Raw genomic sequence first — 23,842 nt, forward strand, 5'->3', positions numbered from 1 at the left:
ATCATGTGTGTGTTCTATCCTAGTATACCCACAGAGCAGTTTCAGAACGGTTGATCTGTAGCCCCGTCAGAAACACAGTGACACGGTACAGGGTTCCCATACAATCCTTTTCATCTTCAGTTTGACAATCGAAACTCTGTTTTCCAAGGGTAAATTGATCAGGTCCTTTCTCCCAACCCAGTTTGGTGAGGTAATGTCACACGTGGTGCAATTCAATTCCGCTGTTGCAGTCTGCATTATATCCTGAGATTCCCTGACATCCTGGTTGACTGTTTTAAATATGCATACTGCCAAGTCACTCTTTGTCGTGTGTGGTTCTAAGGGTTTTCAGAAATGCAGAGTCAGGTATCTACCACCCCAGGACCCTAGGGAACAGTTCCATCACTCAAAAAATTCCCCTTGTTTGACCCCTTTTGTTTTTTTTTTTTTTTTCAACTTTTTTTTTTTTTTCAACTTTTTTTTTTTTTTTCAACTTTTTTTTTTTATTTATTTTTGGGACAGAGAGAGACAGAGCATGAACGGGGGAGGGGCAGAGAGAGAGGGAGACACAGAATCGGAAACAGGCTCCAGGCTCCAAGCCATCAGCCCAGAGCCTGACGCGGGGCTCGAACTCCCGGACCGCGAGATCGTGACCTGGCTGAAGTCGGACGCTTAACCGACTGCGCCACCCAGGCGCCCCTGACCCCTTTTGAACCATACTGTTTTCCAAAATGGCCGCCTGTTTCCATAATCCCACTGGCAATGAGTGAATGTTCTTGCTGGTCCACATTCTCATCACAATTTGGTATTTGTTCATTTAAAAAATTTTGGCCCTTTGAGTAGGTGTGTCTTGTATTTCATTGTAGTTTCAATTTCCATTTCCCCAATGACTAATGACGTTGAGCATCTTTTTACGTGCTTATTTGCCATTCATGTACATTCTTTTCAGATTTTTTTGTCCTCTTCCTTAAAAACTGGGTTGGTTTTTTTTTTTTTTTTTCTGTTTGTTTTAAATGTTCTTTATGCTCTGGATACAAGTCCTTTTTTAAAAAAAATTTTTTATGTTTATTTATTTCTGAGACAGAGCATGAGTGGGGGAGGGGCAGAGAGAGAGGGAGACACAGAATCCGAAGCAGGCTCCAGGCTCTGAGTTCTCAGCACAGAGCCCGATGTGGGGCTCGAACCCACGAACTGTGAGATCGTGACCTCATCCGAAGTCAGACGCTCAACCGACTGAGCCACCCAGGCGCCCCTGGATACAAGTCCTTAATTGAATATGTGACTCACAAACCTTTTCTTCTAGTCTGTGGGTTGTCTTTTCATTATCTTCACAGTTTCTCAGAGCAAAAGTTTCTAATTGTGCTGAACTCCAATTTACCCATATTTTCTTTTAGGAGTTATGTTTTTGGTGTAGTATCTAAACACTCAGCACCAGACTCAAGGTCCTACAGATTTTCTCTGATGTTTTCTTGTAGAAGGTATATAGTCTTTTGTTTTACATTCAGGTCTATGATGCATTTTCAGTTAATTTTGGTGTAAGGTGTGAGGTTTGCGGAAGTTTCATGTTTTTACATATGGATGTTCTTTCTCCATTGAATTGCCTCTGTGCATTTGTCAAAAATCAGTTGACTGTATTTGGGCATACTTCTGGGCTATTTTCTTCCACTGATTGCTATGTCTGTCCTGTTGCCAGTATCTTCTCTCTTGTGATGACTGTAACTTTATGGGTAAATCTTGAAATTGGATAGTGTAAGAGGTCCAATTTTGTTCTTTTTCAGAATTAGTTTGGGCTCTTCTGGTTCCTTTGCCTTTCCATGTACATCTTTTTTTTTTTCTTGAGAGAGAGGGTGCAAGTGAGTGAGGGGCAGAGAGGGAGAGAGAGAGAATTCCATGAGGAACAGAGAGAGAGGAGGGAGCGAGGGGGGCAGGGGAGAGAGAGGAGAAAGAGAGAGAATCCCATGAGGGACAGAGAGAGAGGAGGGAGTGGGGGGGGGGAGAGGGAGAAAGAATCCTGCAGAGCCCAAAGCAGAGCTTGAGCCCATCCGAAGAGGGGCTTGGGCTCACCCGATGTGGGGCTCAAACTCATGAACCGTGAGATCATGACCTGAGCCACAGTCGAATGCTTAACCAACTGAGCCCCCCAGGCGCCCTTCCATATACATTTTTGAATGAACTTGTTGACATATAAAATAGATCTTGTGGAGATTTTGAGATTCTAAGGGATTTATAATGAAATTGGAGAGAAGTGATATTTTAACAATGGTGAGCCTCGTTTCATGAAAAACATTTCTCTCTCCATTTGTGTAGATCTTTGATTTCTTTCATCCATGTACTTCATTGGGGGGAATATTACAAATAGTACTGTTTTTAAAGTTTTAATTTCCTGTTGCTCACTGTGGGTACATAGGCATACGATTGACTTTTGCACAATGACTTTGTAATTCACTTAGCTTAGCCTTTTCGGTGGGTTCTTTGGAATTTCCTATTAGGCGATCATGTCATCTGCAACTAGAGACAATTTTATTTCTTCCTTTCCATTTTTGATTTTTCCTTCTAGTTTTTCTTGCTTTTGTGCACTGGCTAGGACTAGAAAGTATGATGTTGAATACTTTCAATGAGTATTAGCTCATTGATTAGCTCAATGATGAGTGTTAGCTGTAGTTTTTGGTACATGTCTTTTACTCAGTTGAAGGAATTCCCTTCTGCTCTAGTTTGCTAAGAGTTGTCCCTATGAATCCATGCTGAATTTTGTCAAATGCTTCTTCTGCATCGAGATGATCCTGTGTTTGACGCGATAGGTCTAAGTGCGGCTCTCCTTGAGAACCTGTCCTCTTGAGGGTTCATTGAACTTGGATACATAGATTCATATTTTCCTTCGAATTTGGGGAGTTTTTGGCTACTGTTTCTCCAACTATTCTTGCCAACACCTGCTTTTTCCTCTCCCTTTGGGCCTCCCATCGTGTTTATGCTGGTATGTCTGATGATACTCCACAGGTCTCTGAGGCTTTGTTCATTTTCCCTCTTTATTTTCTTCTTTCTGTTCTTCAGACTGGATGGTCTCAATTTACTTATCTTTAAGTTTCCTGATTATTTCTTTTGCATGCTCAAATCTGCTGTTAAGTTCCTCTAGTGAATTAAAAAAGATTTTTTTTCAATGTTTATTTATTTTTGAGAGAGAGAGAGAGAGCAGTGGAGGGGCAGAGAGAGAGGGAAACACAGAATCCGAAGCAGGTTCCAGGCTCTGAGTTGTCAGCACAGAGCCCGACATGGGGCTTGAAATCATGAACCGTGAGATCATGACCTGAGCTGAAGTCAGATGCTTAAATGAGCCACCCAGGTGCCCCGCCTCCAGTGAATTTTTAGTATGTTATAGTTTTCAAACTCCAGAATTTCTATTTGATTATTTTTAATGCGTTAAATCTCTTTATTTAATACTTGTAGTATTTTCAATCTGGTGAGATGTTATTCTGATATGCGTCCCTTTAGCTATGTGAATATATTTAAAATAGTCAACGTAAAGATCTGTCTACTAAATCCAACATCTGGGCTTCCTCAGGGATAGTTTTGTTTTTTTTATTTTTATTTTTTTGTTAAGTTTATTCATTTTGAGAGAGACAGAGAGGACAAGCGAGGGAGGGGGAGAGAGGAAGAGAAAGAAAATCCCAAGCAGGCTCTGCACTATCAGCACAGAGTCCGACATGGGGCTCGAACCCACGAAACGCAAGACCATGACCTGAGCCGAAACCAAGTCAGATGCTTAACAGACTGAGCCACCTAGGCGCCCCACCCTCGGGGACAGTTTTTATTGATTACTTTTGCCCCTGTGTATGGGCCATACTTTCTTCTTTTTATGTCTTGTGATTCATTGTTAAACACTGGACATTTTAAATAACATAACACAGCAACTTTGGAAATTAGATTCTAGCTCCCTCCAAAGGTTTGTTATTGTTGCCTGTTGTAGTTGTTGTTTGTTTAGTTACCTTTCTGAATTCTGTAGCGTCTATATTCTTTGTTCCTGTGTGGCCACTGAGGTCTCTTCTGTTAGCTTAGTGGTCAGCTAAACATTGGACAGAGATTCCCTTAAGCACTTGGAACCAGTGACTCAGACTTTGCTGACGAGCTCTGCGTGTATGTGGAGTCACGTCTTCAACACGCAGCCAGGTAGCTGAAAACTCTGCCTTAGCTTTTATTTCCTGCTAGTGCGGGGCCTCAAGGTCACTCAAAGGTGCGAACATAGGTCCTTCTCACATCTTTTCTGAGCATGCGCACATCCCTGGACATGTGCCAGCCCTGTGCACACACATGGCCTTCTAGAATGCCGAGGAAAATCTTGGGAACCTTTCAAAGTCTCTGTGAACATCTTATTTTTAAGTTTTCTTAAATTGGTTGGCCCAACTTTATCCACTACCTCAAGCAGCCGCAAAGTTAAGATACTTGCTGGTAATTGTTTTTGACAAACGTGCCCTTTGGACTCTTGGGAAAAGATTTTTTGTACCTGAGCAATCTCTGAGTCAGTTCAGTACAGACAGTCTCCCAGGGAATCACCAGGCGAATCAAATGTGACGACTCTTTGGGAATGAGGCTTTCAAAGTGTTCCGGCTCTATTCTACTCCCTTGGGGACCGCCACTGCGCACGGAGAGGGTAGGCTGTTACTTTCCTGAGCCATCGTGGAGCTGGAGAATGGCTGATGGGACTAGAACAAGTTAAAATGTCACAAAGCTTGTTCTTTTTTTTTTTTTTCCTCTAAAACTCAGCTGCTTTTCTTGAATAAATGCTCCTTGGGTTCCTATGTAAATACTTGGTTAATGTCCAGAATTTTGAAAACGTTGATTCTGACGCTTTTTGCCTCCTGCGGACGTACTGCTGGCTAGCACGAATTTCTGCCTCTCCCCCAGGAACAGGGCCTTCTCTGTTCATGTGCTCTCTCACCCTCACTGGGTTCCAGTTGGTGCCCTCGGGCTACAGCTTTGTAGTCCTTCTACACCTTACTTTTCCTGCTCCCTCTGAGCGACAAGAGGTGGGTTCGGGCAGTTTCTGCAGCGGCTGAGGCTCTCTTCTCCCAGCCGGCATCACTGGGGAAACAGGAGAGAAGCAGCGTTCTCTGAATTCTCCCTGACTTCTGGGAGCTCCCGGTGGCGTTTCCGAAGGATGCACACGCCACTGGGCCAACAGCCCCCAGAGCCTTCACATCCTCAGGCTGGCCTTTAGCAACTCGTTAACATTTTCCAGCTGAATCCTCTTACTGGCTTGTGTGGTGTTTGGTGGTACAATTTCACCCAAGCAAGCGCTTTGGGCCCTGCTGCTTGCTCCCTGCAGGCACCTGCCTCCCCCAGGATTGTGGCGGGTGGTTTTGGCGAACTCTGTTCTCAGATGGATTGAAGAAAAGTCATTAGTCTGCATTAGTGATGCTCTTTCCAGCTCCCCGCCTTGAAGAAGCCGAAAAGCACCGGTGTTTCTCGAGAGTAAGAGTAAGCCAGAGTAAGTCATGTGGCTGAGCTTGATTCAGGGAGCGGGGAAATGGACGTCGCTTCTTCAGAGACAGGAACTTCCAGATAAAATGCAAGGGGCACAGACACATGAAGGGGAGACGAATGGGGCCATTTGTTCTGATGGGAGGAGCTCCACCAGGGGTGGAGAGATGGGGACTTGAAATTTTTAACATGATAGGATTCAGAGGGCACACTGCACTTAGCTGGGTGGGGCTCAGGGAAGGCTGTCCAGAGCCCAAGACACCTGATCGGGGATGCAGGGCCCAGGGAAGGGGTGGAGGGGGATGGCAGTCCCATCTGGGACTTATCCCCCTTTAGGTAACAGTCCAGGCCTCTCAGCCTCCCGTCTTTGATTCTGACCTCCCTCTCGGCCCCTTGCTGAAATCCTGTCCTGAGGTCTAGCTCCAGGCTTTGTGCTTAGGGCTGGGGCCCTTTGGGGTCCCATAGACCAAGGGCTTCCCCCGCCAGAGCCCTAACCCTCCTCTCTTTCGATTGCTTGTGACCTACCATTTTGGGAGCTCTAGGGGCCAGGCACGGGGTGAACTGGCCAGCTGGCCGGGCCCACGGATAGATGGTTCCAGAGGCAGGCAGAGAGGGGTTATTACCTTCATTTTGCAGACACGGAACTAGAGGCTCAGTCCAGAGGGGTAAGTTGCACAGAGGCCAGGGGATGGGCAGGGGGAGGCCGGACACCCCCTCAGTCCAGCGCTGTTCTCCTGACTCAGGCTTGAAGGGTCCAGGCATCAGGAAAGCGGCTGGCCTACCTCTTCTGGGGCTGAGGGAGGAGATGGCTGGTAGCCCACTCGCCCGCAACCCTCAGCTTGGGAACTCTGCCAGCTCCCCAGGAAACCCCACCGCTGAGCCAAGCCCACGGACGGCCCACACTGGCTTGAGGAGGAGAAGACGTGTGGGCACTTCCTGGTGCCAAGCTACGTGCTAGATCTTTCCACCTTCGGCCCTCCCGATGTCCTGAGTTGATCACTCATTTACAAGAGTGGAAACTGAGGCTCAGAGGAGCCCGGGTTTCCTGGTAGAGCTCGAATTCGAACCCAGTCTCACGAACAGCAGAGCCGCCCTGAAAACGCTACCCGTGTGCTTACCTGGCCTTGGCCAGCTGTGACCGCACACAGAGTCCTGTTTTTGTCAGGATGAGCCATTTGCCTCTTGAAGCCCCTCCTTGACCTGGAGGCTCCCCAAACCCCTCAACGACGGACCCACAAGGCCGCTGGACGGCATGAGACTAAAGGTCTGGCTCGGCCTTGGGAGGTCAGGAAGGCTTCCTGCAAGAGGGGGCTCTGAGATGAGTTCTGAAGGACACGTCGGCATTTCCTGAGGAGCAGGTGGGAGAAAGAGCAGGTGTGGAATGTGAGGCTGGGAGCAAGCCCGCTGGGGGAAGACTGCGACTGGGCACGTAGGCAGGGCCTTGAACAATAGGGCAGGGGCACCCGGGAAGGGTATCCACCCACCTGTCACTCCTAGGAAGAGCTGCTGGGGCCAGGGCCAGGGCCATCCTCACGACACGACACCCACTTGGGGTCAGCAGGGGCCGTGGCCCTCTCTCCTGCTCCTTGCACTCAGGCCGCCTGGGCACCCCTTCCCTGCAGCGGGCAACTTCCTCCCCGAGATTCCTCTGGGCTCCCAGGTTCTCTGGGATCTTGGGGCATCCCCTGCCCTGGCCAGAGCCCCCGTAGCCTCACCCTCGAGGCCCCCTTGCCAGGCTGGGGAAGTCTCACTCCCCAGGGCCAACCTGCCACTGCCTTCGCCTGCCACGGGGGCCTCTCTGCCTCTCTCAGCACCGGCCTCGGTGTTGCCATATCTCCAGTGGGGGTGGGACCCCATCTTGCCAGGGGGGTGTGGCCAGGGGGTCGGAGTGCCCCCAGGACAGTTAGCGCTGGCCCCTACTTCCCGAGAACTGGGTGAAGGCCACAGGAAAGGGAGGAGAATCAAGGCCGCTGGCCAGGGCCCTGCGAAGCCGCCCTCCTGGTGGCTGGGCCTCCCTCACAAGGAAACTAAGTCCTGTGTGTTTCTTCAGGCCCCATCTTGGTGAGGCCCTCAGACCCACAGAGTCTGGCTGAGAGCGAATTTCCACAGCTGCACCAGTTTAGGTCGATTAGCGAGAAAAACCAAACGCAGTGAAGCCAAGAGAGGATTCTCCCCGCCTCCGATTCCAGCCTGGGGGTCCGGGGCTACCCGAGGCTGGGCCGGAGCAGAGCCGGTGCTCCGGGGCCTGTGACTACCCCCAAGGCGAGCATCTGGCAGAGGGGGCCTCCTCCTGGCTCCGGGCTGACGGGGCAGCCTCCAGCGCGAGCTCACCCCCCTGGACCTGGGGGTCCTGGCCGAGCTGAGGCTGGGACCCAGCACACGGGGAGACCAAGGTGTCTGCAAAACACCTTCATGGAAAGAGAGGGCCTGTGGTGGGCGTGGCTCTTCTCCCCACACCTCACTGGCTTCCAGCGGGGAGGCCGAGACCCGCCCCGCCTCGAAATTCTGTGTACTTCGAGCTGCTGCCTCCGTGGGCCCCCGGTGGGGAGGGGTCTTGGACCTGAGGTTCTGCTTCTCCTCTGGAGCCACCTGGGGTGGGGTGACAGAGGGGACTCCTTGCTCCCACCCCTCCCTGATGGCCAGTGGCCACACGACTCGGGGGCACCTCCTCCCAGTTCCTTCTAGAACCTTCCAGAAGGCAGCAAACTCTACGTCTCTCTTCCATTTGCTTCACAAAAGGTGGTAAGGGTCGCAGGGATTGGAAAGTTCTCTTGGCTTGTCAGACCCGTCCTGTCTGAGGAAGGGTCCCTCCCCAAAAGGTCACTGGTGGGTGCTTCTAATCAGCTGCCCCCTGGGCGGGGCCCTGGAAAGGCTGAACAGGGACGAGGCCTTAGACGTGGGCTGCCCCACCGTGAAGTCTGGCTGGCGCCCGCATCCCTAGGGACAGAGCAACAGCCATGCAGACAAGCCCAGCAGAGACACAGATCCGATCCGGGAGGCAGGAAGGCCTCTGGTCTCCCCTAGGCAACCATGTAGGCTCTCATGAATGAAACCTCCAGAAATCTAAGTTTCTAAGCATTTTATCATTGGTGGTTCTTTTGAAGTCTTACGAATCATTTCTGCAAAGACTAGCATTTTATTTGCTTCAACTGAGTGAAGGGTCCCGTGGCTCCGTGGGGCGGAGCTGTGGCTGAAGCTACGGCCGTCGGGCAGTGCAAAGCCTTAACCGCCGGGAAAGACACGGGGCTGCGTGTGTTTCTGGAGCACCCCCCCCCCCCGCCCCCGATTCTGTGAACTCATTCGTCTTAGGGACAGGCCGCGTGGTCCCCACCCGTCTGCACTGGAGGCCCCCGTCGGCCGCCTACTGGAGGAAGGCCCGCAGGAAGTCGTTGTAGGAGATTTTGGAAGACAGTGTCTTGTCATAATACTCCAGGATGTGGAAGAACTCCTCCTCCGAGAGGTTGATGCTGTGCTGTCTCAGGACCTGTCGGAGAGGAGAGCAGCCCCCGCTGGTGTCGGTGACACTCGAGGGGGCGGGCAGCCAGGAAGGGGCTGGGACCCACCCGCCTCTCCTCCTCGACCCTGAAAGGCCCACGTCCAAAGTTGCCCCAAGCAGCCCTCTCCCTCGGTGCACATCCCCCTCCCTCTCCCTCCCTCTCCCCCGTCTCTTCCCTCCTTCCCTCCCACCTCCTCTCTCCTAGGCCCTCACCCTCCCAAGGGCCAGCGGGTGTGACAATGGAAGACTTCCAGAACAGGGGAAGGTGCTGGTTCCCCCCCCTCCCAGCCCCCCCGCCCCCAGCCCTCCCAGAACAGGTTAATAACCGTTGCCTCCCTGCAGGGTAGTGAGGCTGGTCCATGCGTTCAGACAAGGCCTGGACGGAGAGTAGAGAGGGCTGGAAGGGAGACCTGGCCACAGGGCCTTAGCTAGGGTTGGGTTGGGGAGGAGGGCAGGGCTGCAGGTGCAGGGCGTGGGGCGTGGCGGATCCCGCAGCGCCACAGCCCCCGGCAGAGCTAGCTGCCCACCCGACAGCAACTGCCCCTTCCTCCTCAGGGAGCAGACCCCTGTGTCTCCAGCTAAAAGGCAACACTTCTCGGCCTCTTTTGGGGCTAGGTACGTCCTGGCCAGTGACACCTAAGCGGGACTGTGATGTGGGACTTCTGGGAAGCCTCCTCTAGAGAGGAGGCCCTTCCCCTTCCCCTCTCCTCCTTTTCTCTGCTGCCGGGAATATGGAGGCGATGCTAGAGCCCCAGCAGCCACCAGAGACCATGAGGCGACTTTGTGGACGGAAGCCAGGTGCTGAGGGTGGCAGAGCAAAAAAAATGAAGGCCCCAGTGGCTGTCCGGCCCCGTGCTGGCTCTGGCTTCCTAGCTCGTGACTTGTTTCAAGTGAGAGGGAAACGGACTTTCAGCCGCTGGGTCCGGGAGTAAAAGCAGAGACTAAGTTGCAACTTAATTTCCTACCGATGCTTTGTGTTGTGATTTGTTTCTAAGAGGGGACTAGAACGTGGGGCTGGAAGGTCCCGGGGTTCCTCCGGGCAACGGGCGACGGGCCCCGTCTGTGGGGCTGAGGGCTGGCAGCAGACGAGGAAGCTGAGCCTGGGTGTCTGAGGAGGGTCCTCGGCACCCAGCTGGCCTCTGGCTCAGGCTCTGCTGAGGCCCAGCTGCCCCTCTAGTGCCCCCCTCCCTCTGCCGCCCACCCCCGGTTCCTGGGACGCAGACGGGACCCCAGCCGCCTCCTTCCTCTTTGCTGGAGACTGAAGGGGAACCCGGGGCTGAGAGCTGACTTGAGCCCAAAGACAAGACAGACAGTGTGAACTGGAAAGTCACGGGGGGGGGGGGGGGGCGGGGGGGGGGGAGAGGGCCTGAGGGCAGGTGTCCCCGGGGGCTGCGGGGACCGGCCCTCCTCCTTCCTGCAGCCCTGCCCGCCCACCCCGTGCTACTCATCTTCCCGGCTTAAAACAAGAGGGTTTTACTTTTTTTGTTTAGCTGAAGCAGAGATGAAACTAAGGGACAATTTTTTTGTAAGTGCATTTCAAGGTCATAACCCTTCGTGTCTGTCGGACGTTGTGACTGTTCTTTTCTGACTGTAATATGTGATTTTGAATCTAATGTCTGGACCTCAATTATTTGCTGGACCGGCCAGCTGCTGTGGGGGGTGGCCAGCAGCACACGGGGGGCAAGAGGCAGAGAGGAGCGAGTGACCGGCTCTCGGGAGGCAGTGCTGGGCTCTGCTGCCTCGGTGGCCACAGCGGGGACCCTGCTTTGTTTAGCTCCTCGATGTGGCCGCCTGCTCTGTGGGTCTTGCGGGGCGGACGCAGGCCCCGGCTCCCCCATGCAGCCAGTCTGGGCTCCAAGGAGCACTGGCACCTGTGGTGGTGACCTGAGCCCTCAGGTCATGTCCCCACGGGGTTCTAGAAACCTTCAGGGAGGAGAACCTGGGGTCTGCAGGTGCGGGGCAGGTGGACGTAGCCCTCGATAACTTGGGGGTCCCAAGGAAGTGAGGTCCGGGACAGCCGCTCACACCGGGGCCTCTGCCGGGGGGCGGGGGGGTGAGGGGTCCTCTTTTGAGGTCTTCTGGCCGCTGCTCCCCGTTCGGACGCCGCAGGCGCCCAACAGCTGAGCTCACCTTCCGGAAATCAGCCACGCTCAAGAGCCCCGTCCCGCCCTCATCGTAGGCTTTGAAGGTACGTCGCATCGGCCTCCAGCAGTGCACAATTTGGGGCTGAATCCGCAGTAAAGCCGAGTAAAAGGAAGAGGTCTCAGCACCAGCTTCTTTCTGGGGGAGAACAAACCCCACAGAAACCGAGAGGTGGTGAGAAAGGCGCTTTCGAATGGGCAGCATGGGGTAGACAGGCACAGCCCAGTGGCTGCGTGCTCCCCTCCCGGGCCTCAGCCCTGATTTTGCCCCTGCTCACCCCTGCCCTGGGCTCCCCCCGGCCCACTCCCCTGTAGAATGGGGCCTGCCGGCCGGACTCACGAGGATAATGGGAGATCGCTAACCCTGCTATTGTACAAGGCAGCCCCCGCCTCCCCTGGCCCCTCCAACCTGGGAGGAAGGTCACTCCCTTGACCCCCGTCATCTCCTGGACTGGGAAATGGGAGGCTTGGGGACATGAAGTGGCAGGTTCAGGACCGATCTGGGCTCTGTTCCTCCCAGGTGAAGGAGGAGAGAGAGGGCCAGACAGAGATAGCCGGCCGGTTTTAAAACACTTTGAAGGAAAAAGAGATTTCAGACTGGGTCTCCTAGTAGGTTTATCATAATGAACAGAGTTTTCTCAAAAATTACAAGGTTGTAATTATATCTTGTAATTAGACAGCACACTACCCTGTGATTATTTCATTTAGGTGCTATTAGATAGAAAACAAGATATTTTAGCATGATTTAACCCTAACGCATGTCTGAATATCAGAGGTGAACCACAGGCAGTAACGTGTTAACACGTTTTGGGAAAGTTTAATTTTAATGCGGCACTACGTAAAACCAATTAGCGCAAGGTTGAATTGCTTTCGATTTTTACATCCTTTAGCACCTAGGATGGAAACTCACCAGATACCCTATAGCTTCAATTAGCTGCCAATTTACCCAATCTGCTGATCTGCACGGGAAAGAGCAAGGATTCTGTGTCGGCTCCTTCCACACCCATGCGCCATCTGAGAGAGCCTCTTCCCGTCCACGCACAGTACAGCCAATCGCTCCGGAAGGCCTCTGCCCCCAGCTCCAGCGTGGCCGCAAAGCAGAGTCCCAGGTGGCCTCCCCAGGGGGGCGTCTCTGCTGGCCTGGGCGCCTTACTCGTGTGGTGGGGGCCTTGGCGGCCTGCAGAGGGGACAAGTCACCAGGGCCAGGCGGGGCTGGCCCCGCTCTTTCCCCGGAAAGGCCGCTGGGGAGAAGTCTCCTGCCGTCACTCACAACGCAGAGTGGGATGGGGTGGAAGGCAGGAGCCTTTCTGAGTGGCAGCCGTCGTCCGTCGGGGTGTGAACACCAGAGCTGGGGGGGCGGGATAGAGCACACAGGGCGCGTGCCGGGACCTCTGCCCAGGGGCCCGGCTCCCAGTGGGGCCGGACTGGAGCACCTATCACCTCACTGAATACAATCTCAGTCTGACGCTCCTACGAGTTCCCGGCACCTCGGTGTGGATGGGTGGAGGGTCTGGAAGCCTCACAGTCTCTGTATGGGGCAGGGCTCGGAAGGGCTCACCCTTCGCAGGCCTTAGAACCCAGCGGATCGCCCCCTCGTTTCCAGAAGGGGAAACTGAGGCCCAGAGAGGCAGAGGAAGGCCAGAGCTGGCAGGGGGCCTGGCAGGCTGTGTGGCCTCCATCGTTCCCCACCTGTGCTCCTGGGTCCCATGAAGATCTAAGGAAGACGGGCCTCTCTCTGCTCACAGAGGAACCGAGTTTAGAGGAACAAGTAAGTGTCTCAACTTTTTCTTCCGTAACTCGGCCAAAGCCTTTGATGCCAGCTCGTGCTTGTGTAAAGTGGAAATTCCACTCGAGTGGGACCTGATCTTGCACAAAACTACCTACAAACTTAGCTGCCTAGAAATCTTCTGCAAGGGATCCACTGTTTGCTGGGCTGACCCGTCATGACCCTGTGGCTGCCAGGCACGGGCGGGGACCGGCTGGGGCCGGCCGGGTCTGCCCCACACCCTGGTCCCCGCCGCTGAGCCCTCAGGGGCCTGGGAGCCGCTGTTGGCTCCCCAGATGGACAATCCCAGCTGTACGTGACTTGCTCTTTAATTCGACAGAATGGAATTCACTGTTACAGATGATGGAATATGAGCAGGAAAAAGTGGTTTGTTTTTTTTCCTTCATCGTTTGGAAAGACCGGAGAGAGGCGAGTCTGGGCAAACACTGGCTGGACTGTGTGTGGGTCCAAATCATTGAGAACAATGGTAAAAAACCTCCAGCTGCTATTTAAGCACCTTTAGGTTCCCAGTCCTCTTGAAAGAAAGAAAGAAAGAAAGAAAGAAAGAAAGAAAGAAAGAAAGAAAGAAAGAGAAAGAAAGGAAACCACAGTCCGTGCATCGTGGGTGCAGTTTACACAGAAAGATGATGAGTCTCCAACTTCTACCACCGTGCACCCGGAGGAAAGGGTCTGGCCCGCTTCAGATGGTTGATGAATGAATACACTTCGATGTGTCCGTTCAAAATGTTTCACTTTGCTATGAACCCCCCCCCCCCCGCCCCCACCCCCGGCTTCGCCTTTTCCGTTAACTGACTGATTACTGTTCCCTGTGCCTCGTATGAACAGCCGTGCTGTCCCTGACTGTCTGCCATACAGATGTCTCCAGGTGCTGGGGGAAAAGTCACCATAACCAGGCGTCAGTCTGAGGACCTGAGATCCAGTCTTGGGTTCCCAGTCTTGGGTCTCCAGACCCGTACGGGGCTCCAGAAGGAGAGAAAGAAAATGTCTGAACTACTTCCAAGAAAGGAAATTGTGAGCTGTCTGCAAGGTTCTGGAAGCCTGGCGGAGGCCTTACCTTCAGCTACACCTCTTGCCTCCCAGGCAAAAGCTCCCCGAAGTACCTGCCAGCTCGCTGGCTTTGGGCCCGCCAGGCAGACCCTGGCGGTCGGGTGCTCACCTGAAAAGTGCCCTGTGCTGTACAGGCCTTTAAGTAATGGAGGAGATCGGGCAACAAAGAATTGCGTGACAAGTGTATATACACACGCCTTATACGTGTGCAAACACGGGCCACATAAGCATCACACACACACATCACACGTGCACACACACGTATCATGTGATACACATACATATCACACGTGTATATCATATCCTGTGATATACATGTATCATTTATGTCACACACACGCGATATACACATATATGTGCATAGAGAACATCTCAGCCAATTTTCTGGGTCCACGTGGAGGTGGCAGTGAGACTGGAGACATTTGACAAATGGGTCCTCACTGGCCAGCGGCCCCCCGGAGCCTCTGTGTCCACTTCATCCACCTTTTCTTTCTTTCTTCTTCTTCTTTTTTTTTTAGTTTTCAAAAAAGTTTAATAAACATTAAAAAAATTTTTTTAAAAAAGGGGGGTGCCTGGGTGGCTCAGTCGGTTAAGCATCCAACCTCGGCTCAGGTCGTGCTCTCACAGTTTGTGGGTTTGAGCCCCACATCGGGCTCTGTGCTGACAGCTCGGAGCCCGGAACCTGCTTCGGATTCTGTGTTTCTGTCTGTTTCTGCCCCTCCCCTGCTCATGCTCTGTCTCTCTCTTTCAAAAATAAATAAACATTAAAAAAAATTTTTTTTAATGTTTATTTATCTCGAGGGGGGTGGTGGTGGCAGAGAGAGGGAGCGAGAGAGAGTCGCAAGCAGGCTCCACGCGGTCAGGGCAGAGCCCCACGTGGGGCTCAAGCTCACGAACCGGGAGATCATGGCCTGAGCTGAAATCCAGGGTCGGACCCTTAACCGACTGAGCCGCCCGGGCGCCCCGCGTCCACCATTTCTATGGACTTACGACAAACTGAGACAGAGGGGTGGCCCACGCCCACACTTTCCAAGAGTCAGTCTACGCACCATCTTGTTGGCGTTCTGGATCTTCATTCTCTGCATCAGTGAGGTTTCCTTCGCTTTCAGCAGGAGGACACAGCTCTGAATGAAGTCACAGTAAGCAAATTTCCCGCTGTTCTTTACATCGTACTTCACGGCGAGCCGCTGAGATTCCTCTTTGCTTATGTCCAGACTGAACTTGTCCACGAGAGCTAGAGACAAAAACGTCAATTCAGTTGGTGGCAAACTATTCACTCACTCGTTTGTTCACGCACGCATTCATGCCGTAGGCCCTGGCTTGGGTCCTTGCTACAAAGGCAGACTTCGCATAAGTGATGCCTTCCAGCCAAGCGCAGCCCGTAAGATGCTGCTGTGTGTGATAGGCAGACGGAGGTCCCTCTGCCTTGGCACCGGGGAAACAGCAGAAGCAGCGTCACCGGCGTTCGCCGGGCAGGGTGACGCTGGGCTGGGGAGCCCACAGGAGTGGCCTGAAAATGCCTTTGATGTTCCAACTTGCAGGGGGTCCACGGCAGGACACGGAAAATACAGAATAACTTCTGAGAATTAATACATACTTTTTTTTTTTTTTTTTTCAGAATTGAATTTTGGATGTACCACTCAAGTCGGACCAGCTGAGCAGAGTAAGATCTGGTGCCTTCGGTGGGTTCATGGTTAAAAACTAAACACAGCAACCATGCTGCCAGCAGGGCCAGCTAAGGTTCATCAGTCTCAAAACCAAGAGGGTTAACTAAAACACGAGTGGAAATTGAAACGTGTTAGGGGCGCCTGGGTGGCGTAGTCGGTTAAGCGTCCGACTTCAGCCAGGTCACGATCTCGCGGTCCGTGAGTTCGAGCCCCGCGTCAGGCTCTGGGCTGATGGCTCGGAGCCTGGAGCCTGTTTCGGATTCTGTGTCTCCCTCTCTCTCTGCCCCTCCCCCGTTCATGCTCTGTCTCTCTCTGTCCCAAAAATAAATAAAAAACGTTGAAAAAAAAAAAAATTAAAAAAAAAAAAAAAGCAAAAAAAAAAAAACCCGACGTTGCTGAGGGGCGCCTGGGTGGCTCAGTCGGTTAAGCGGCCGACTTCGGCTCAGGTCACAATCTCACGGTCCGTGAGTTCGAGCCCCGAGTCGGGCTCTGTGCTGACAGCTCAGAGCCTGGAGCCTGTTTCAGATTCTGTGTCTCCCTCTCTCTCTGCCCCTCCCCTGTTCATGCTCTGTCTCTCTCTGTCTCAAAAATAAATAAACGTTAAAAAAAAAATTAAAAAAAAAACAAAACCGACGTTGCTGATTTGGTGTCGGTGAAACACGTCACATTAACACAGGGGAGCAACGTTGGACTATCAGTGGTTTCACATTGTGTGTTTCATTTAGAAGTGGCTACTTTTTGTAGGAGCTGTTCGCTTGAGAGAGTTCACACGTTGTTTCGTTTGCACGTTGGTAAGCCATGGTTGTCATAAAAGTGATTTATTAATACTGGAGATTCTCAAGAAAAAACTTCCCTTAAAAAGGGATCTAAAGATTAGGCCAGAGGAGGGGGGGGGTCCGACTTCAGGGGGCTACCAAGCAGGGGGGCGACAAGGCCAGATCGATCGTGTAAAATGTTGCACAAACAACACGCGACCATTAGTGCAAGTCCAACTGATGGAATTTGAAGAGCTCATCGAAGTGACACGTGGTGACAGCTGGATCAGTGGGACACAAGCAATGGGGTGGATGGGCCTGCAGGTCCCCGGCCACTGCCCTCCTCCACCTGTCCCACCCTGGAGCTCTCCAAGTCTGTTAACAGAGACCACAACCAAGCCTGTGATTCCTAAGGCGGAGAGTCAGGGCTTGCTGACTTGGTCACCCAGGCATGAACGTGCCCTGCAGTGGGTTGAGAGGCATTAGGAATTCTTTTTCTTTTTTTTAACGTTTATTTTTGAGAGAGAGAGCGAGAGAGACAGAGACAGAACATGAGCGGGGGAGGCGCAGAGAGAGGAGGAGACACAGAATGTGAAGCAGGCTCCAGGCTCCGAGCCGTCAGCACAGAGCCCGACGCGGGGCTCGAACTCACGGACCGCGAGATCGTGACCTGAGCCGAAGTCGGCCGCTCAACTGACTGAGCCACCCAGGCGCCCCATTTTTTTTTAAAATGTAATTTCTTGTCAAGTTGGCTAACGTACAGTGTGTGCGGCGTGCTCTTGGTTTTCGGGGTCGATTCCCCTGATTCCTCGCTTACGTACAACACCCAGCGCTCATCCCAACAAGTGCCCTCCTCAATGCCCATCACCCATTTTCCCCTCTCCCCCACCACCCCCCCCATCCACCCTCAGTCTGTTCTCTGTATTTGAGAGTCTCTCATGGTTTGCCTCCCTCCCTCTCTGTTTGTAACTATGTCTTATCCCTCGAGCCTGGCGTTTATGGAGGTGCTTGGTAGCCACCGCGAGGGAGATGCTCCCACCCGTTCCCTGTGGATTTGTGCCGCCAGGGCGACCCCATTGTGAGAACGTACCTAGGAACTCAGCCGTGGTGATCTCCCCCTGCTTGGTCACGTCCTTCTCTTTGCATTCCTTCAGGAACTCCCGCCAGCAGCCCTGAATTCTCCTCCGGAGCTTGCTCTCTATGGGCTCACAGTTCTGCAGGGGCAGGGTGCCTGCTGTGCTTGCACTGGCCGGGGTCTAGCGAGAGAGAGAGAAAAGGAGGGGGTCTTGCAGCGTGAGGTTCAAAACGAAGAAATAATACAAGCTATCACAGACAGGCCTCGGGTTGAGGTTCACAACTGCGCCGGCAGGATTAGCTCAGAAATAAGGGAAAAGCGAAGCGTAGATGGTAATTCTGCCATTTAACTTCCATTTCCACCAGCGGGCCATATTTGTGCCGAAACACAGTAACCAACGTGGTTTTGGAAATAAACATATAGCCAAGATTCAAGTTTAGGGAGATGTTATTTAACTATATTAATTACTGGTGTGTGTGTGTGTGTGTGTGTGTGTGTATGTGTGTGTGTGTGTGACAATATTTTTCACCAGAGGAAGAGTCTTATCAAAGACAGGGAGTCACCTGTCATTTTCATGGATGTCCAACCCTGTACTCCCTTCCAGAATGCCCTGTATTGTGAAATCACATGGACCAACTATAAGGCTGTCTATCTTATTGCATTTTCCGTTTAAATATGGGGAATGAATTGAATGCAGCCCAGGCATTGCCCCTGAACACGTCCTGTCGTTATCTAATACAGTAATGAACTTGGGGCGCCTGGGTGGCTCAGTTGGTTACGCGTCCGACTTTGGCTCGGGTCATGAGTTCGAGCCCCACATCGGACCGTCTGCTGTCAGCGCAAAGCCCGCTTCGGGTCCTCTCTCTTTTTCTCTCTCAAAAATAAAATAAACATTAAAAAAAAAAAAGTCCAATACAGGAACAAACTCCATTGAATTCCTGGTCTTTCTCCCAAATTCTGTACCACCCGAGCCTTCCCCCTCTGGGTTGATGTAACGCCCTTCTCCCAGGTGTTCAAGTCAAACCCTTAGAGGCTCTCCTGGACTCTCTCCGTCTCCACCCCACACCGAATCCACTGCGAAATCCTGTTGGCTTTACCTGACTGCCGCCCGCCTGCCCCCCCCGCACCGCCTCGGCGTGTTTTCCGCGGCTTCCCTGACATATCTAGACTCGGTGGCTTAAGACAGCACAGTTATTCTCTTACAGTTCTGAAGGCCAGAAGCCTGAGGTGGGTCCTACTGAGCTAAAACCGAGGCGTCAGCAGGACTGTGTTCTTTCTGAGGTTCTAAGAGAGAATCTGTTTCTTGCCTTTTCTGGCATCGAGAGGCGCCCACACGTCTTAGCCTGTGGCCCCTTCCCGCACCTTCCAAGTCAGGAGCAACCGTGGAGACTTTCTCAAATGGCGTCTCTCCAACACGGACCTTTCTGCCTCTGCGTCCCCCGTTTACAGGCCCTTGTGATTGCCTCCGGCCCACCCGGACACTTAGGGATCTTCCCTTGTTAAGTCGGCTGATTAGCACCTTTAATTCCACCTGCAACCTTGATCCCCCACCCCGTGCCATGTGAGGTGACATATTACAGGTCCTAGAGATTAGGACGCCGACATCTTTGGGGTGCTCCTGACCCCACCCCTTCATTCTGCTCTACTCAGTGTCTCCAACTCGCTAAATACGTGACGTGCCCATCATCCCCGACAAGAACGTAAACTCCGCCAGGGCAGGGACGCTTGTTCACTCTCAGCTCTCGAAAAGACCCAGCACAGAGTAGATGCGCAATAAATTCTGCACACGCTTGGGATCCTCTCAACCACCCTTTCTCGGGGCTGCTGCCCTCCGGCTTGCAGACGAGGCGAGCGCCTCAGTGAGGCCGGCCCCCTTCCCGCACCCCAGACCGGGCGGCTCAGCCCGGGGCCAGAGCCGCAGAGTTAGACAGGCCTGGGTTGGAAACTGGATCTCCCCGGGTCTAACTGAGGGACCCTGAGCACATGAGGACACCTCTTAGAGCCTCGTATCTTCAACCGTAAAATGGGGGCGACGACACGTTGCGGTTGGGCGCGTGTAGGGCCCTTGCACAAAGCGGACGCCTACCATGGGGTGTCCGCCTTCCTGCCCGATGAATGCCCAGCTCGCTGATCGAGAGTCTTCTGTCCCTGCTCCCATACCCATTTCCTACCCTGAATCCTTATTCCTCCTTCCAGCCCTGACGCCTTCCTTCCACCCAAGCCTCCCCCAGCCCCTCCCCACACCTCCCTCCCCCCTCCAGGCAGGTGAATGCTAAGGACCCACCTTGGGCTCCTCTCCTGTGCCCCCGCCCCAGGCTCACCCTATGGCACCTTGTCGGTCACCTGCCACTCAGGACCACTGGGGTTTGGGGATCTGGGGACCCGGGGCGCAGTGGCGCCGCGAGACGAGGACTCACACAGGGGTGGCTCTGCGTTTTCAACCCTGCTTTGAGGTCGGGAGCAGGCGTTGATGAAGCTGCGGATGTGCTTCTCTCCGAGACTTCGGGAACACTGCTGCCTTTCTGGGCCTTGGTGGAACTGCCAGTGGCTGGCGGTGTGGCCCCTCTCTCGGAGCTGAACATGCTCAGGAAGTCCAGATACTTGAGCCTCCCCTTGGCGTTGACCGGCATCTCGCTCCACAGTCTGTCAAACTGGCAAAGAAGCAGAAGTCGTTCCCAGGGGTTAGTGTAAAAGCCCAGCAGGGTCCCCGCAGCACCCACGAGAGTGGACAGAAGCCAGTGGAGGCCAGCGCTCACGTCGGCAGGGGGGGCCGAGGCCCGCGGCAATGAAAACAAATTGAAAAAGAAAAAGGAAAAAAATCCGCTCAGCCTCCACTTGATGGAGGCATCCGTAAGACAGGAAAAGCAAAGACAAGAGGATTATTCACGGCTTCCGCAGGACAATTTTTTAATTGAATTGGGCCCTTAGTGAGCAGTTGAATGCCATTAAATGTTGTGATTAGTCACAGAGACTGAGCGGCAGTCTATGAGAACACTTTAGGAGAAAATGCAAATCAAGGCCCTGGCCCACCTTGGTCCCGGGGAAGCCCGGCCGGACTCATTTCTCTTCCTCGTGGGCGCCTGAGTTCTGCCAACAGCTGGCCAGGCACCGCGGCCCTCAGCCGCTGTGTTCACGGCCAGGTGCCTGTCCCCGAAGGGCCAGCCCTGTCCTCTCACAAGGTGGAAAGGGAGGCGTCTGGGAAACCAGAGAGAAGGGTATGGCTTTGGGCTGGTACCGTCTGACGTCACAGGTCATGTCGGAACCACACCGGTAGAGCAAAATGACTCCAGCAATCTAAATGAGCCATTTTGGATGACTGAGGGTTTTCAGGAAGCTGAGAAGAGGGGTAACTTAATCAGAACCAGTGGGGTCCCAGCCTCCTGTGCCCAGCCAGGAGAGCAGTGGCCTCTAGGGGCAAGGGGAATGGTGTTTCCCGTCCGTCCCTCGGGCCTGACCTTGACTGGAGGCCAGCATCGCTTCTGGCCTCCGCTGGGGTTTCCAAAAGGCAAATTATGAGAGACTGTACCGGTTGAGTTTGAAATTCTGGAAATGAAGTACTGGGGGGTGGGGAAGAGAGGAGGAATGTTCTAGGCCCTGAGAAGGGAAGATGGTTTAGTTTGGGAGAATATTCTTTTTTTTTTTTTTTTTTTTAACATTTATTCATTATTGAAAGATAGAGAGAGACAGAGCATGAGCAGGGCAGGGGCAGAGCCAGGGGGAGACACAGAATCCGCAACAGGCTCCAGGCTCCGAGCTGGCAGCACAGAGCCCGACGTGGGGCTTGAACTCATGAGCCGTGAGATCATGACCTGAGCCCAAGTCGGAGGCCCAACCGACTGAGCCACCCGGCGCCCCATAGTTTGGGACAATATTCTTGATTCGTGTTTTAAACTTTTTATTTCAAAAGAATTGTGGACTTGCAGGAAGTTGCAATGATGACACAGAGAGAACCCTGGTACCGTCCCCTAAAGGTTACGTCTTCGGGAACAACTTCAAAACCAGGTTGTGGATGGTGCCGTGTGCGGACGGGTCACCGTCATTTGTGACGTACGCAGAAGCGCGTTGCTTTAATTTTGATCGGTGAGGTCAAACCAGCTGGTGGAGGGGGAAGTGAGAGACCTTGAGAAAGTGACCACGTGTCTGTCTCAGACAGACCTCACCGTCACCAATGGCGGTCATCACCCCCAGTCAGGAGGAGGCTCGCCACCCGTCTCCCTCCAGGAAAGTTCTCCCAACCCCCCGGAGCAGGCATCCGGCGCTCTTCTCCACCTTCCCGCCTGTGCTGAAGCCACCTCTGCAGGTGACGCCAACCTGCCTGGTCCTGCAGCTCTCTGAAGGTCGTCTGAGATTCACCTTTAAATGTCCTACATCTCCCGAAGGGGCCGGCACATGGCAGGTGCTCTAGAAATGTTTGCTCGGCTGCTGAAAGTCCTGAAAAACTCACTTAAGACCGATCAGACAATGGCAAGACCCTTTAACAATGAAGGGGACAGACGGTGCTAAGCCACATCGTGATCGCATTCATCACGAAAGGCTTTCGGGAAGCAGAGCAGGATGCGGCCTGGAAGAGGAAGTGGGCGCCACGGGCTCTCGTGCACTCCTACGTTAGCCACGTTGGGGAGGAAGGAGGAAGGTCACGTTATCGAGGGGAGATACAAAGAAGGGTGCCGGTGTTAAGGACCCCGTGGAAACCTGAAGCATGGGAGTGAGGACGTTTCTAAAGCTGCTAAGGACAACAATGGCGTCTCCTGTAATCTTCTGGTGCAAACGAAGTCCAGGAGGGAGCCCGGAAATCCTCTCTTCGCCAAAGGAGCCTCACCATGAAGGCAGAATGAACGTGGCCAGGAGGACACCGAAGCGGGTGGGTGGGAAAGGGAAACCCACACGTGGCTCCTCACTCCTGACAGATCGCGCCCCAGAATGCTGATGGAGCCCCACAGATGCTGCAGGGGATGGAGGCGGGTGGGGCTGGGGGGACAGGAGAGGCATCAAAGAAGACTGCAAACAGGGCACCACACAAGGGGCTTCTGACCCGTGAGCTGGGCGTGAAACCCGGGCAAAATTCTGATGGTTCGTGAGCGAGTTGAGAGTAAGTTTCCGCGTCCTGGTGGCGGAAGGCGTGCTTCCTGAAACGTCCCCCTCAGATGCAGAGAAGCCGTTAACTACCTTCCGAACGCCTAAAGATCTCTGACTTTGGGCCCCACTTCTGCAGGGAGGCAAGCTGCCGGAGATCGCCACTCGCATCTAACAGCAAGAGAAAGCCGAGTATCTACACCGTCAGAAGCGTTCGGGGCGCCCGGGTGGCTCAGTCGGTGAAGCGTCCAACGCTTGGTTTCGGCTCAGGTCACGATCCCACGTTTGTTGGTTCGAGCCCCGTGTCGGGCTCTGCGCTGACAGTGTGGGGCCTGCCTGGGATTCTCTCTCTCCCTCTCTCCGCCCACCTCTCTCTCTCCTTCAAAAAAATAAATACATAAACCTAAAACAAAACAAAATCAGAGCTGTTTTAGAGCCCATCAGAGAGCTGAGGTTCCAGGGAGCCGAGGGGACCGAATGCCACGGAGCCCCAAGTCTCCGAGGAGAGCCAGACACGCCAGCTCTCACGCCTCGCAGCACTCGGGAAGAAGCCAGCCAGCGCGTTCCAGGCCGAGCGTGTGCCGGCACGTGAGGCTGGGATGATGGAGAGGCCCAGAGACAGGGAACGCTCGTGCTCACGAGCTCCCCTCCACCCGCCTCTGCTGCTGCTCCGGAGAGAGAGAGCACGGGAGGGGACAGACACGCTTCTCCAGACCCTCCTCTCACGGGAAGCGAAAGCCTTAAGCCACTGGGGGAGGCGTAGCAAGCCCACTCAAGACCAGGACCCCTGGGGGAGGGAAGGAAGCAAACCCTTGTGTCTCTAGGAAGGGTAGATCCACGGCCCCAGGGGGAAGGGTGCGGGCAAAAGCCCCGTGCTTCTGGAGGAGGGGCAGCGACCCTAGGATCTGTACCTCTACCAAGCAAAGGTCAGAGGTCGGCTACCTCCTCTCCCGCCCAAGACCCACCCACCACGGAGACCGGGCAGAGTCTGACCGCCACAGAAGGGGGTGTGGAGGGGCAGGAATGCGGACAAGACGCCACCCTGGCCTAAACCAGGCCGGACCAGGAACGCCTAGACAGCGCCACCCTGCGTAAGCCTGGCCCTGAGCACGGGGGACCCTGTCCTGTGGCCCGGACGTGCAGGAGGAATACTCAGCAGCGTCCTGGCATCCCTCCCTGCTGGAGGGTCTGACGCCCGTGCACCACGCACCCTTAGGGTGGGGGCAGCAACGGTAACACTCAAACGCAGCTCAACTGCCGACCAGACTGATTCCGGAACGCCCTCCCGTCCGCGGTCAGCCAGAAGAGGTATGTCCACGTTCAGGCATAAACACTATTGATATCTCTGTCT

At 53.8% G+C, this 23,842-nt stretch overlaps 1 protein-coding gene across 9 annotated transcripts in view; it reads right to left on the minus strand.

Annotated features, from left to right (window-relative positions):
- Positions 1–8,513: 8,513 nt before the first annotated feature.
- The window catches only part of EFCAB6 (EF-hand calcium binding domain 6), a 244,332-nt gene continuing 229,003 nt past the window's right edge, over positions 8,514–23,842 (minus strand). For all 9 annotated transcript variants that reach the window (XM_078449363.2, XM_078449359.2, XM_078449361.2 and 6 more), the window contains 5 exons: positions 19,836–20,069; positions 17,434–17,599; positions 14,971–15,155; positions 11,078–11,227; positions 8,514–8,935 (listed from right to left, as the gene is read on the minus strand). In XM_078449363.2, coding sequence (XP_078305489.2) covers positions 8,813–8,935; positions 11,078–11,227; positions 14,971–15,155; positions 17,434–17,599; positions 19,836–20,069 — 858 coding nt within the window. In that variant the 3' untranslated portion in view covers positions 8,514–8,812. The remainder of the gene's footprint in view (positions 8,936–11,077; positions 11,228–14,970; positions 15,156–17,433; positions 17,600–19,835; positions 20,070–23,842) is intronic.

Source organism: Panthera onca, chromosome B4 (assembly GCF_046562875.1).
Source record: "Panthera onca isolate mPanOnc1 chromosome B4, mPanOnc1 haplotype 2, whole genome shotgun sequence".
Lineage (NCBI taxonomy): Eukaryota > Metazoa > Chordata > Mammalia > Carnivora > Felidae > Panthera > Panthera onca.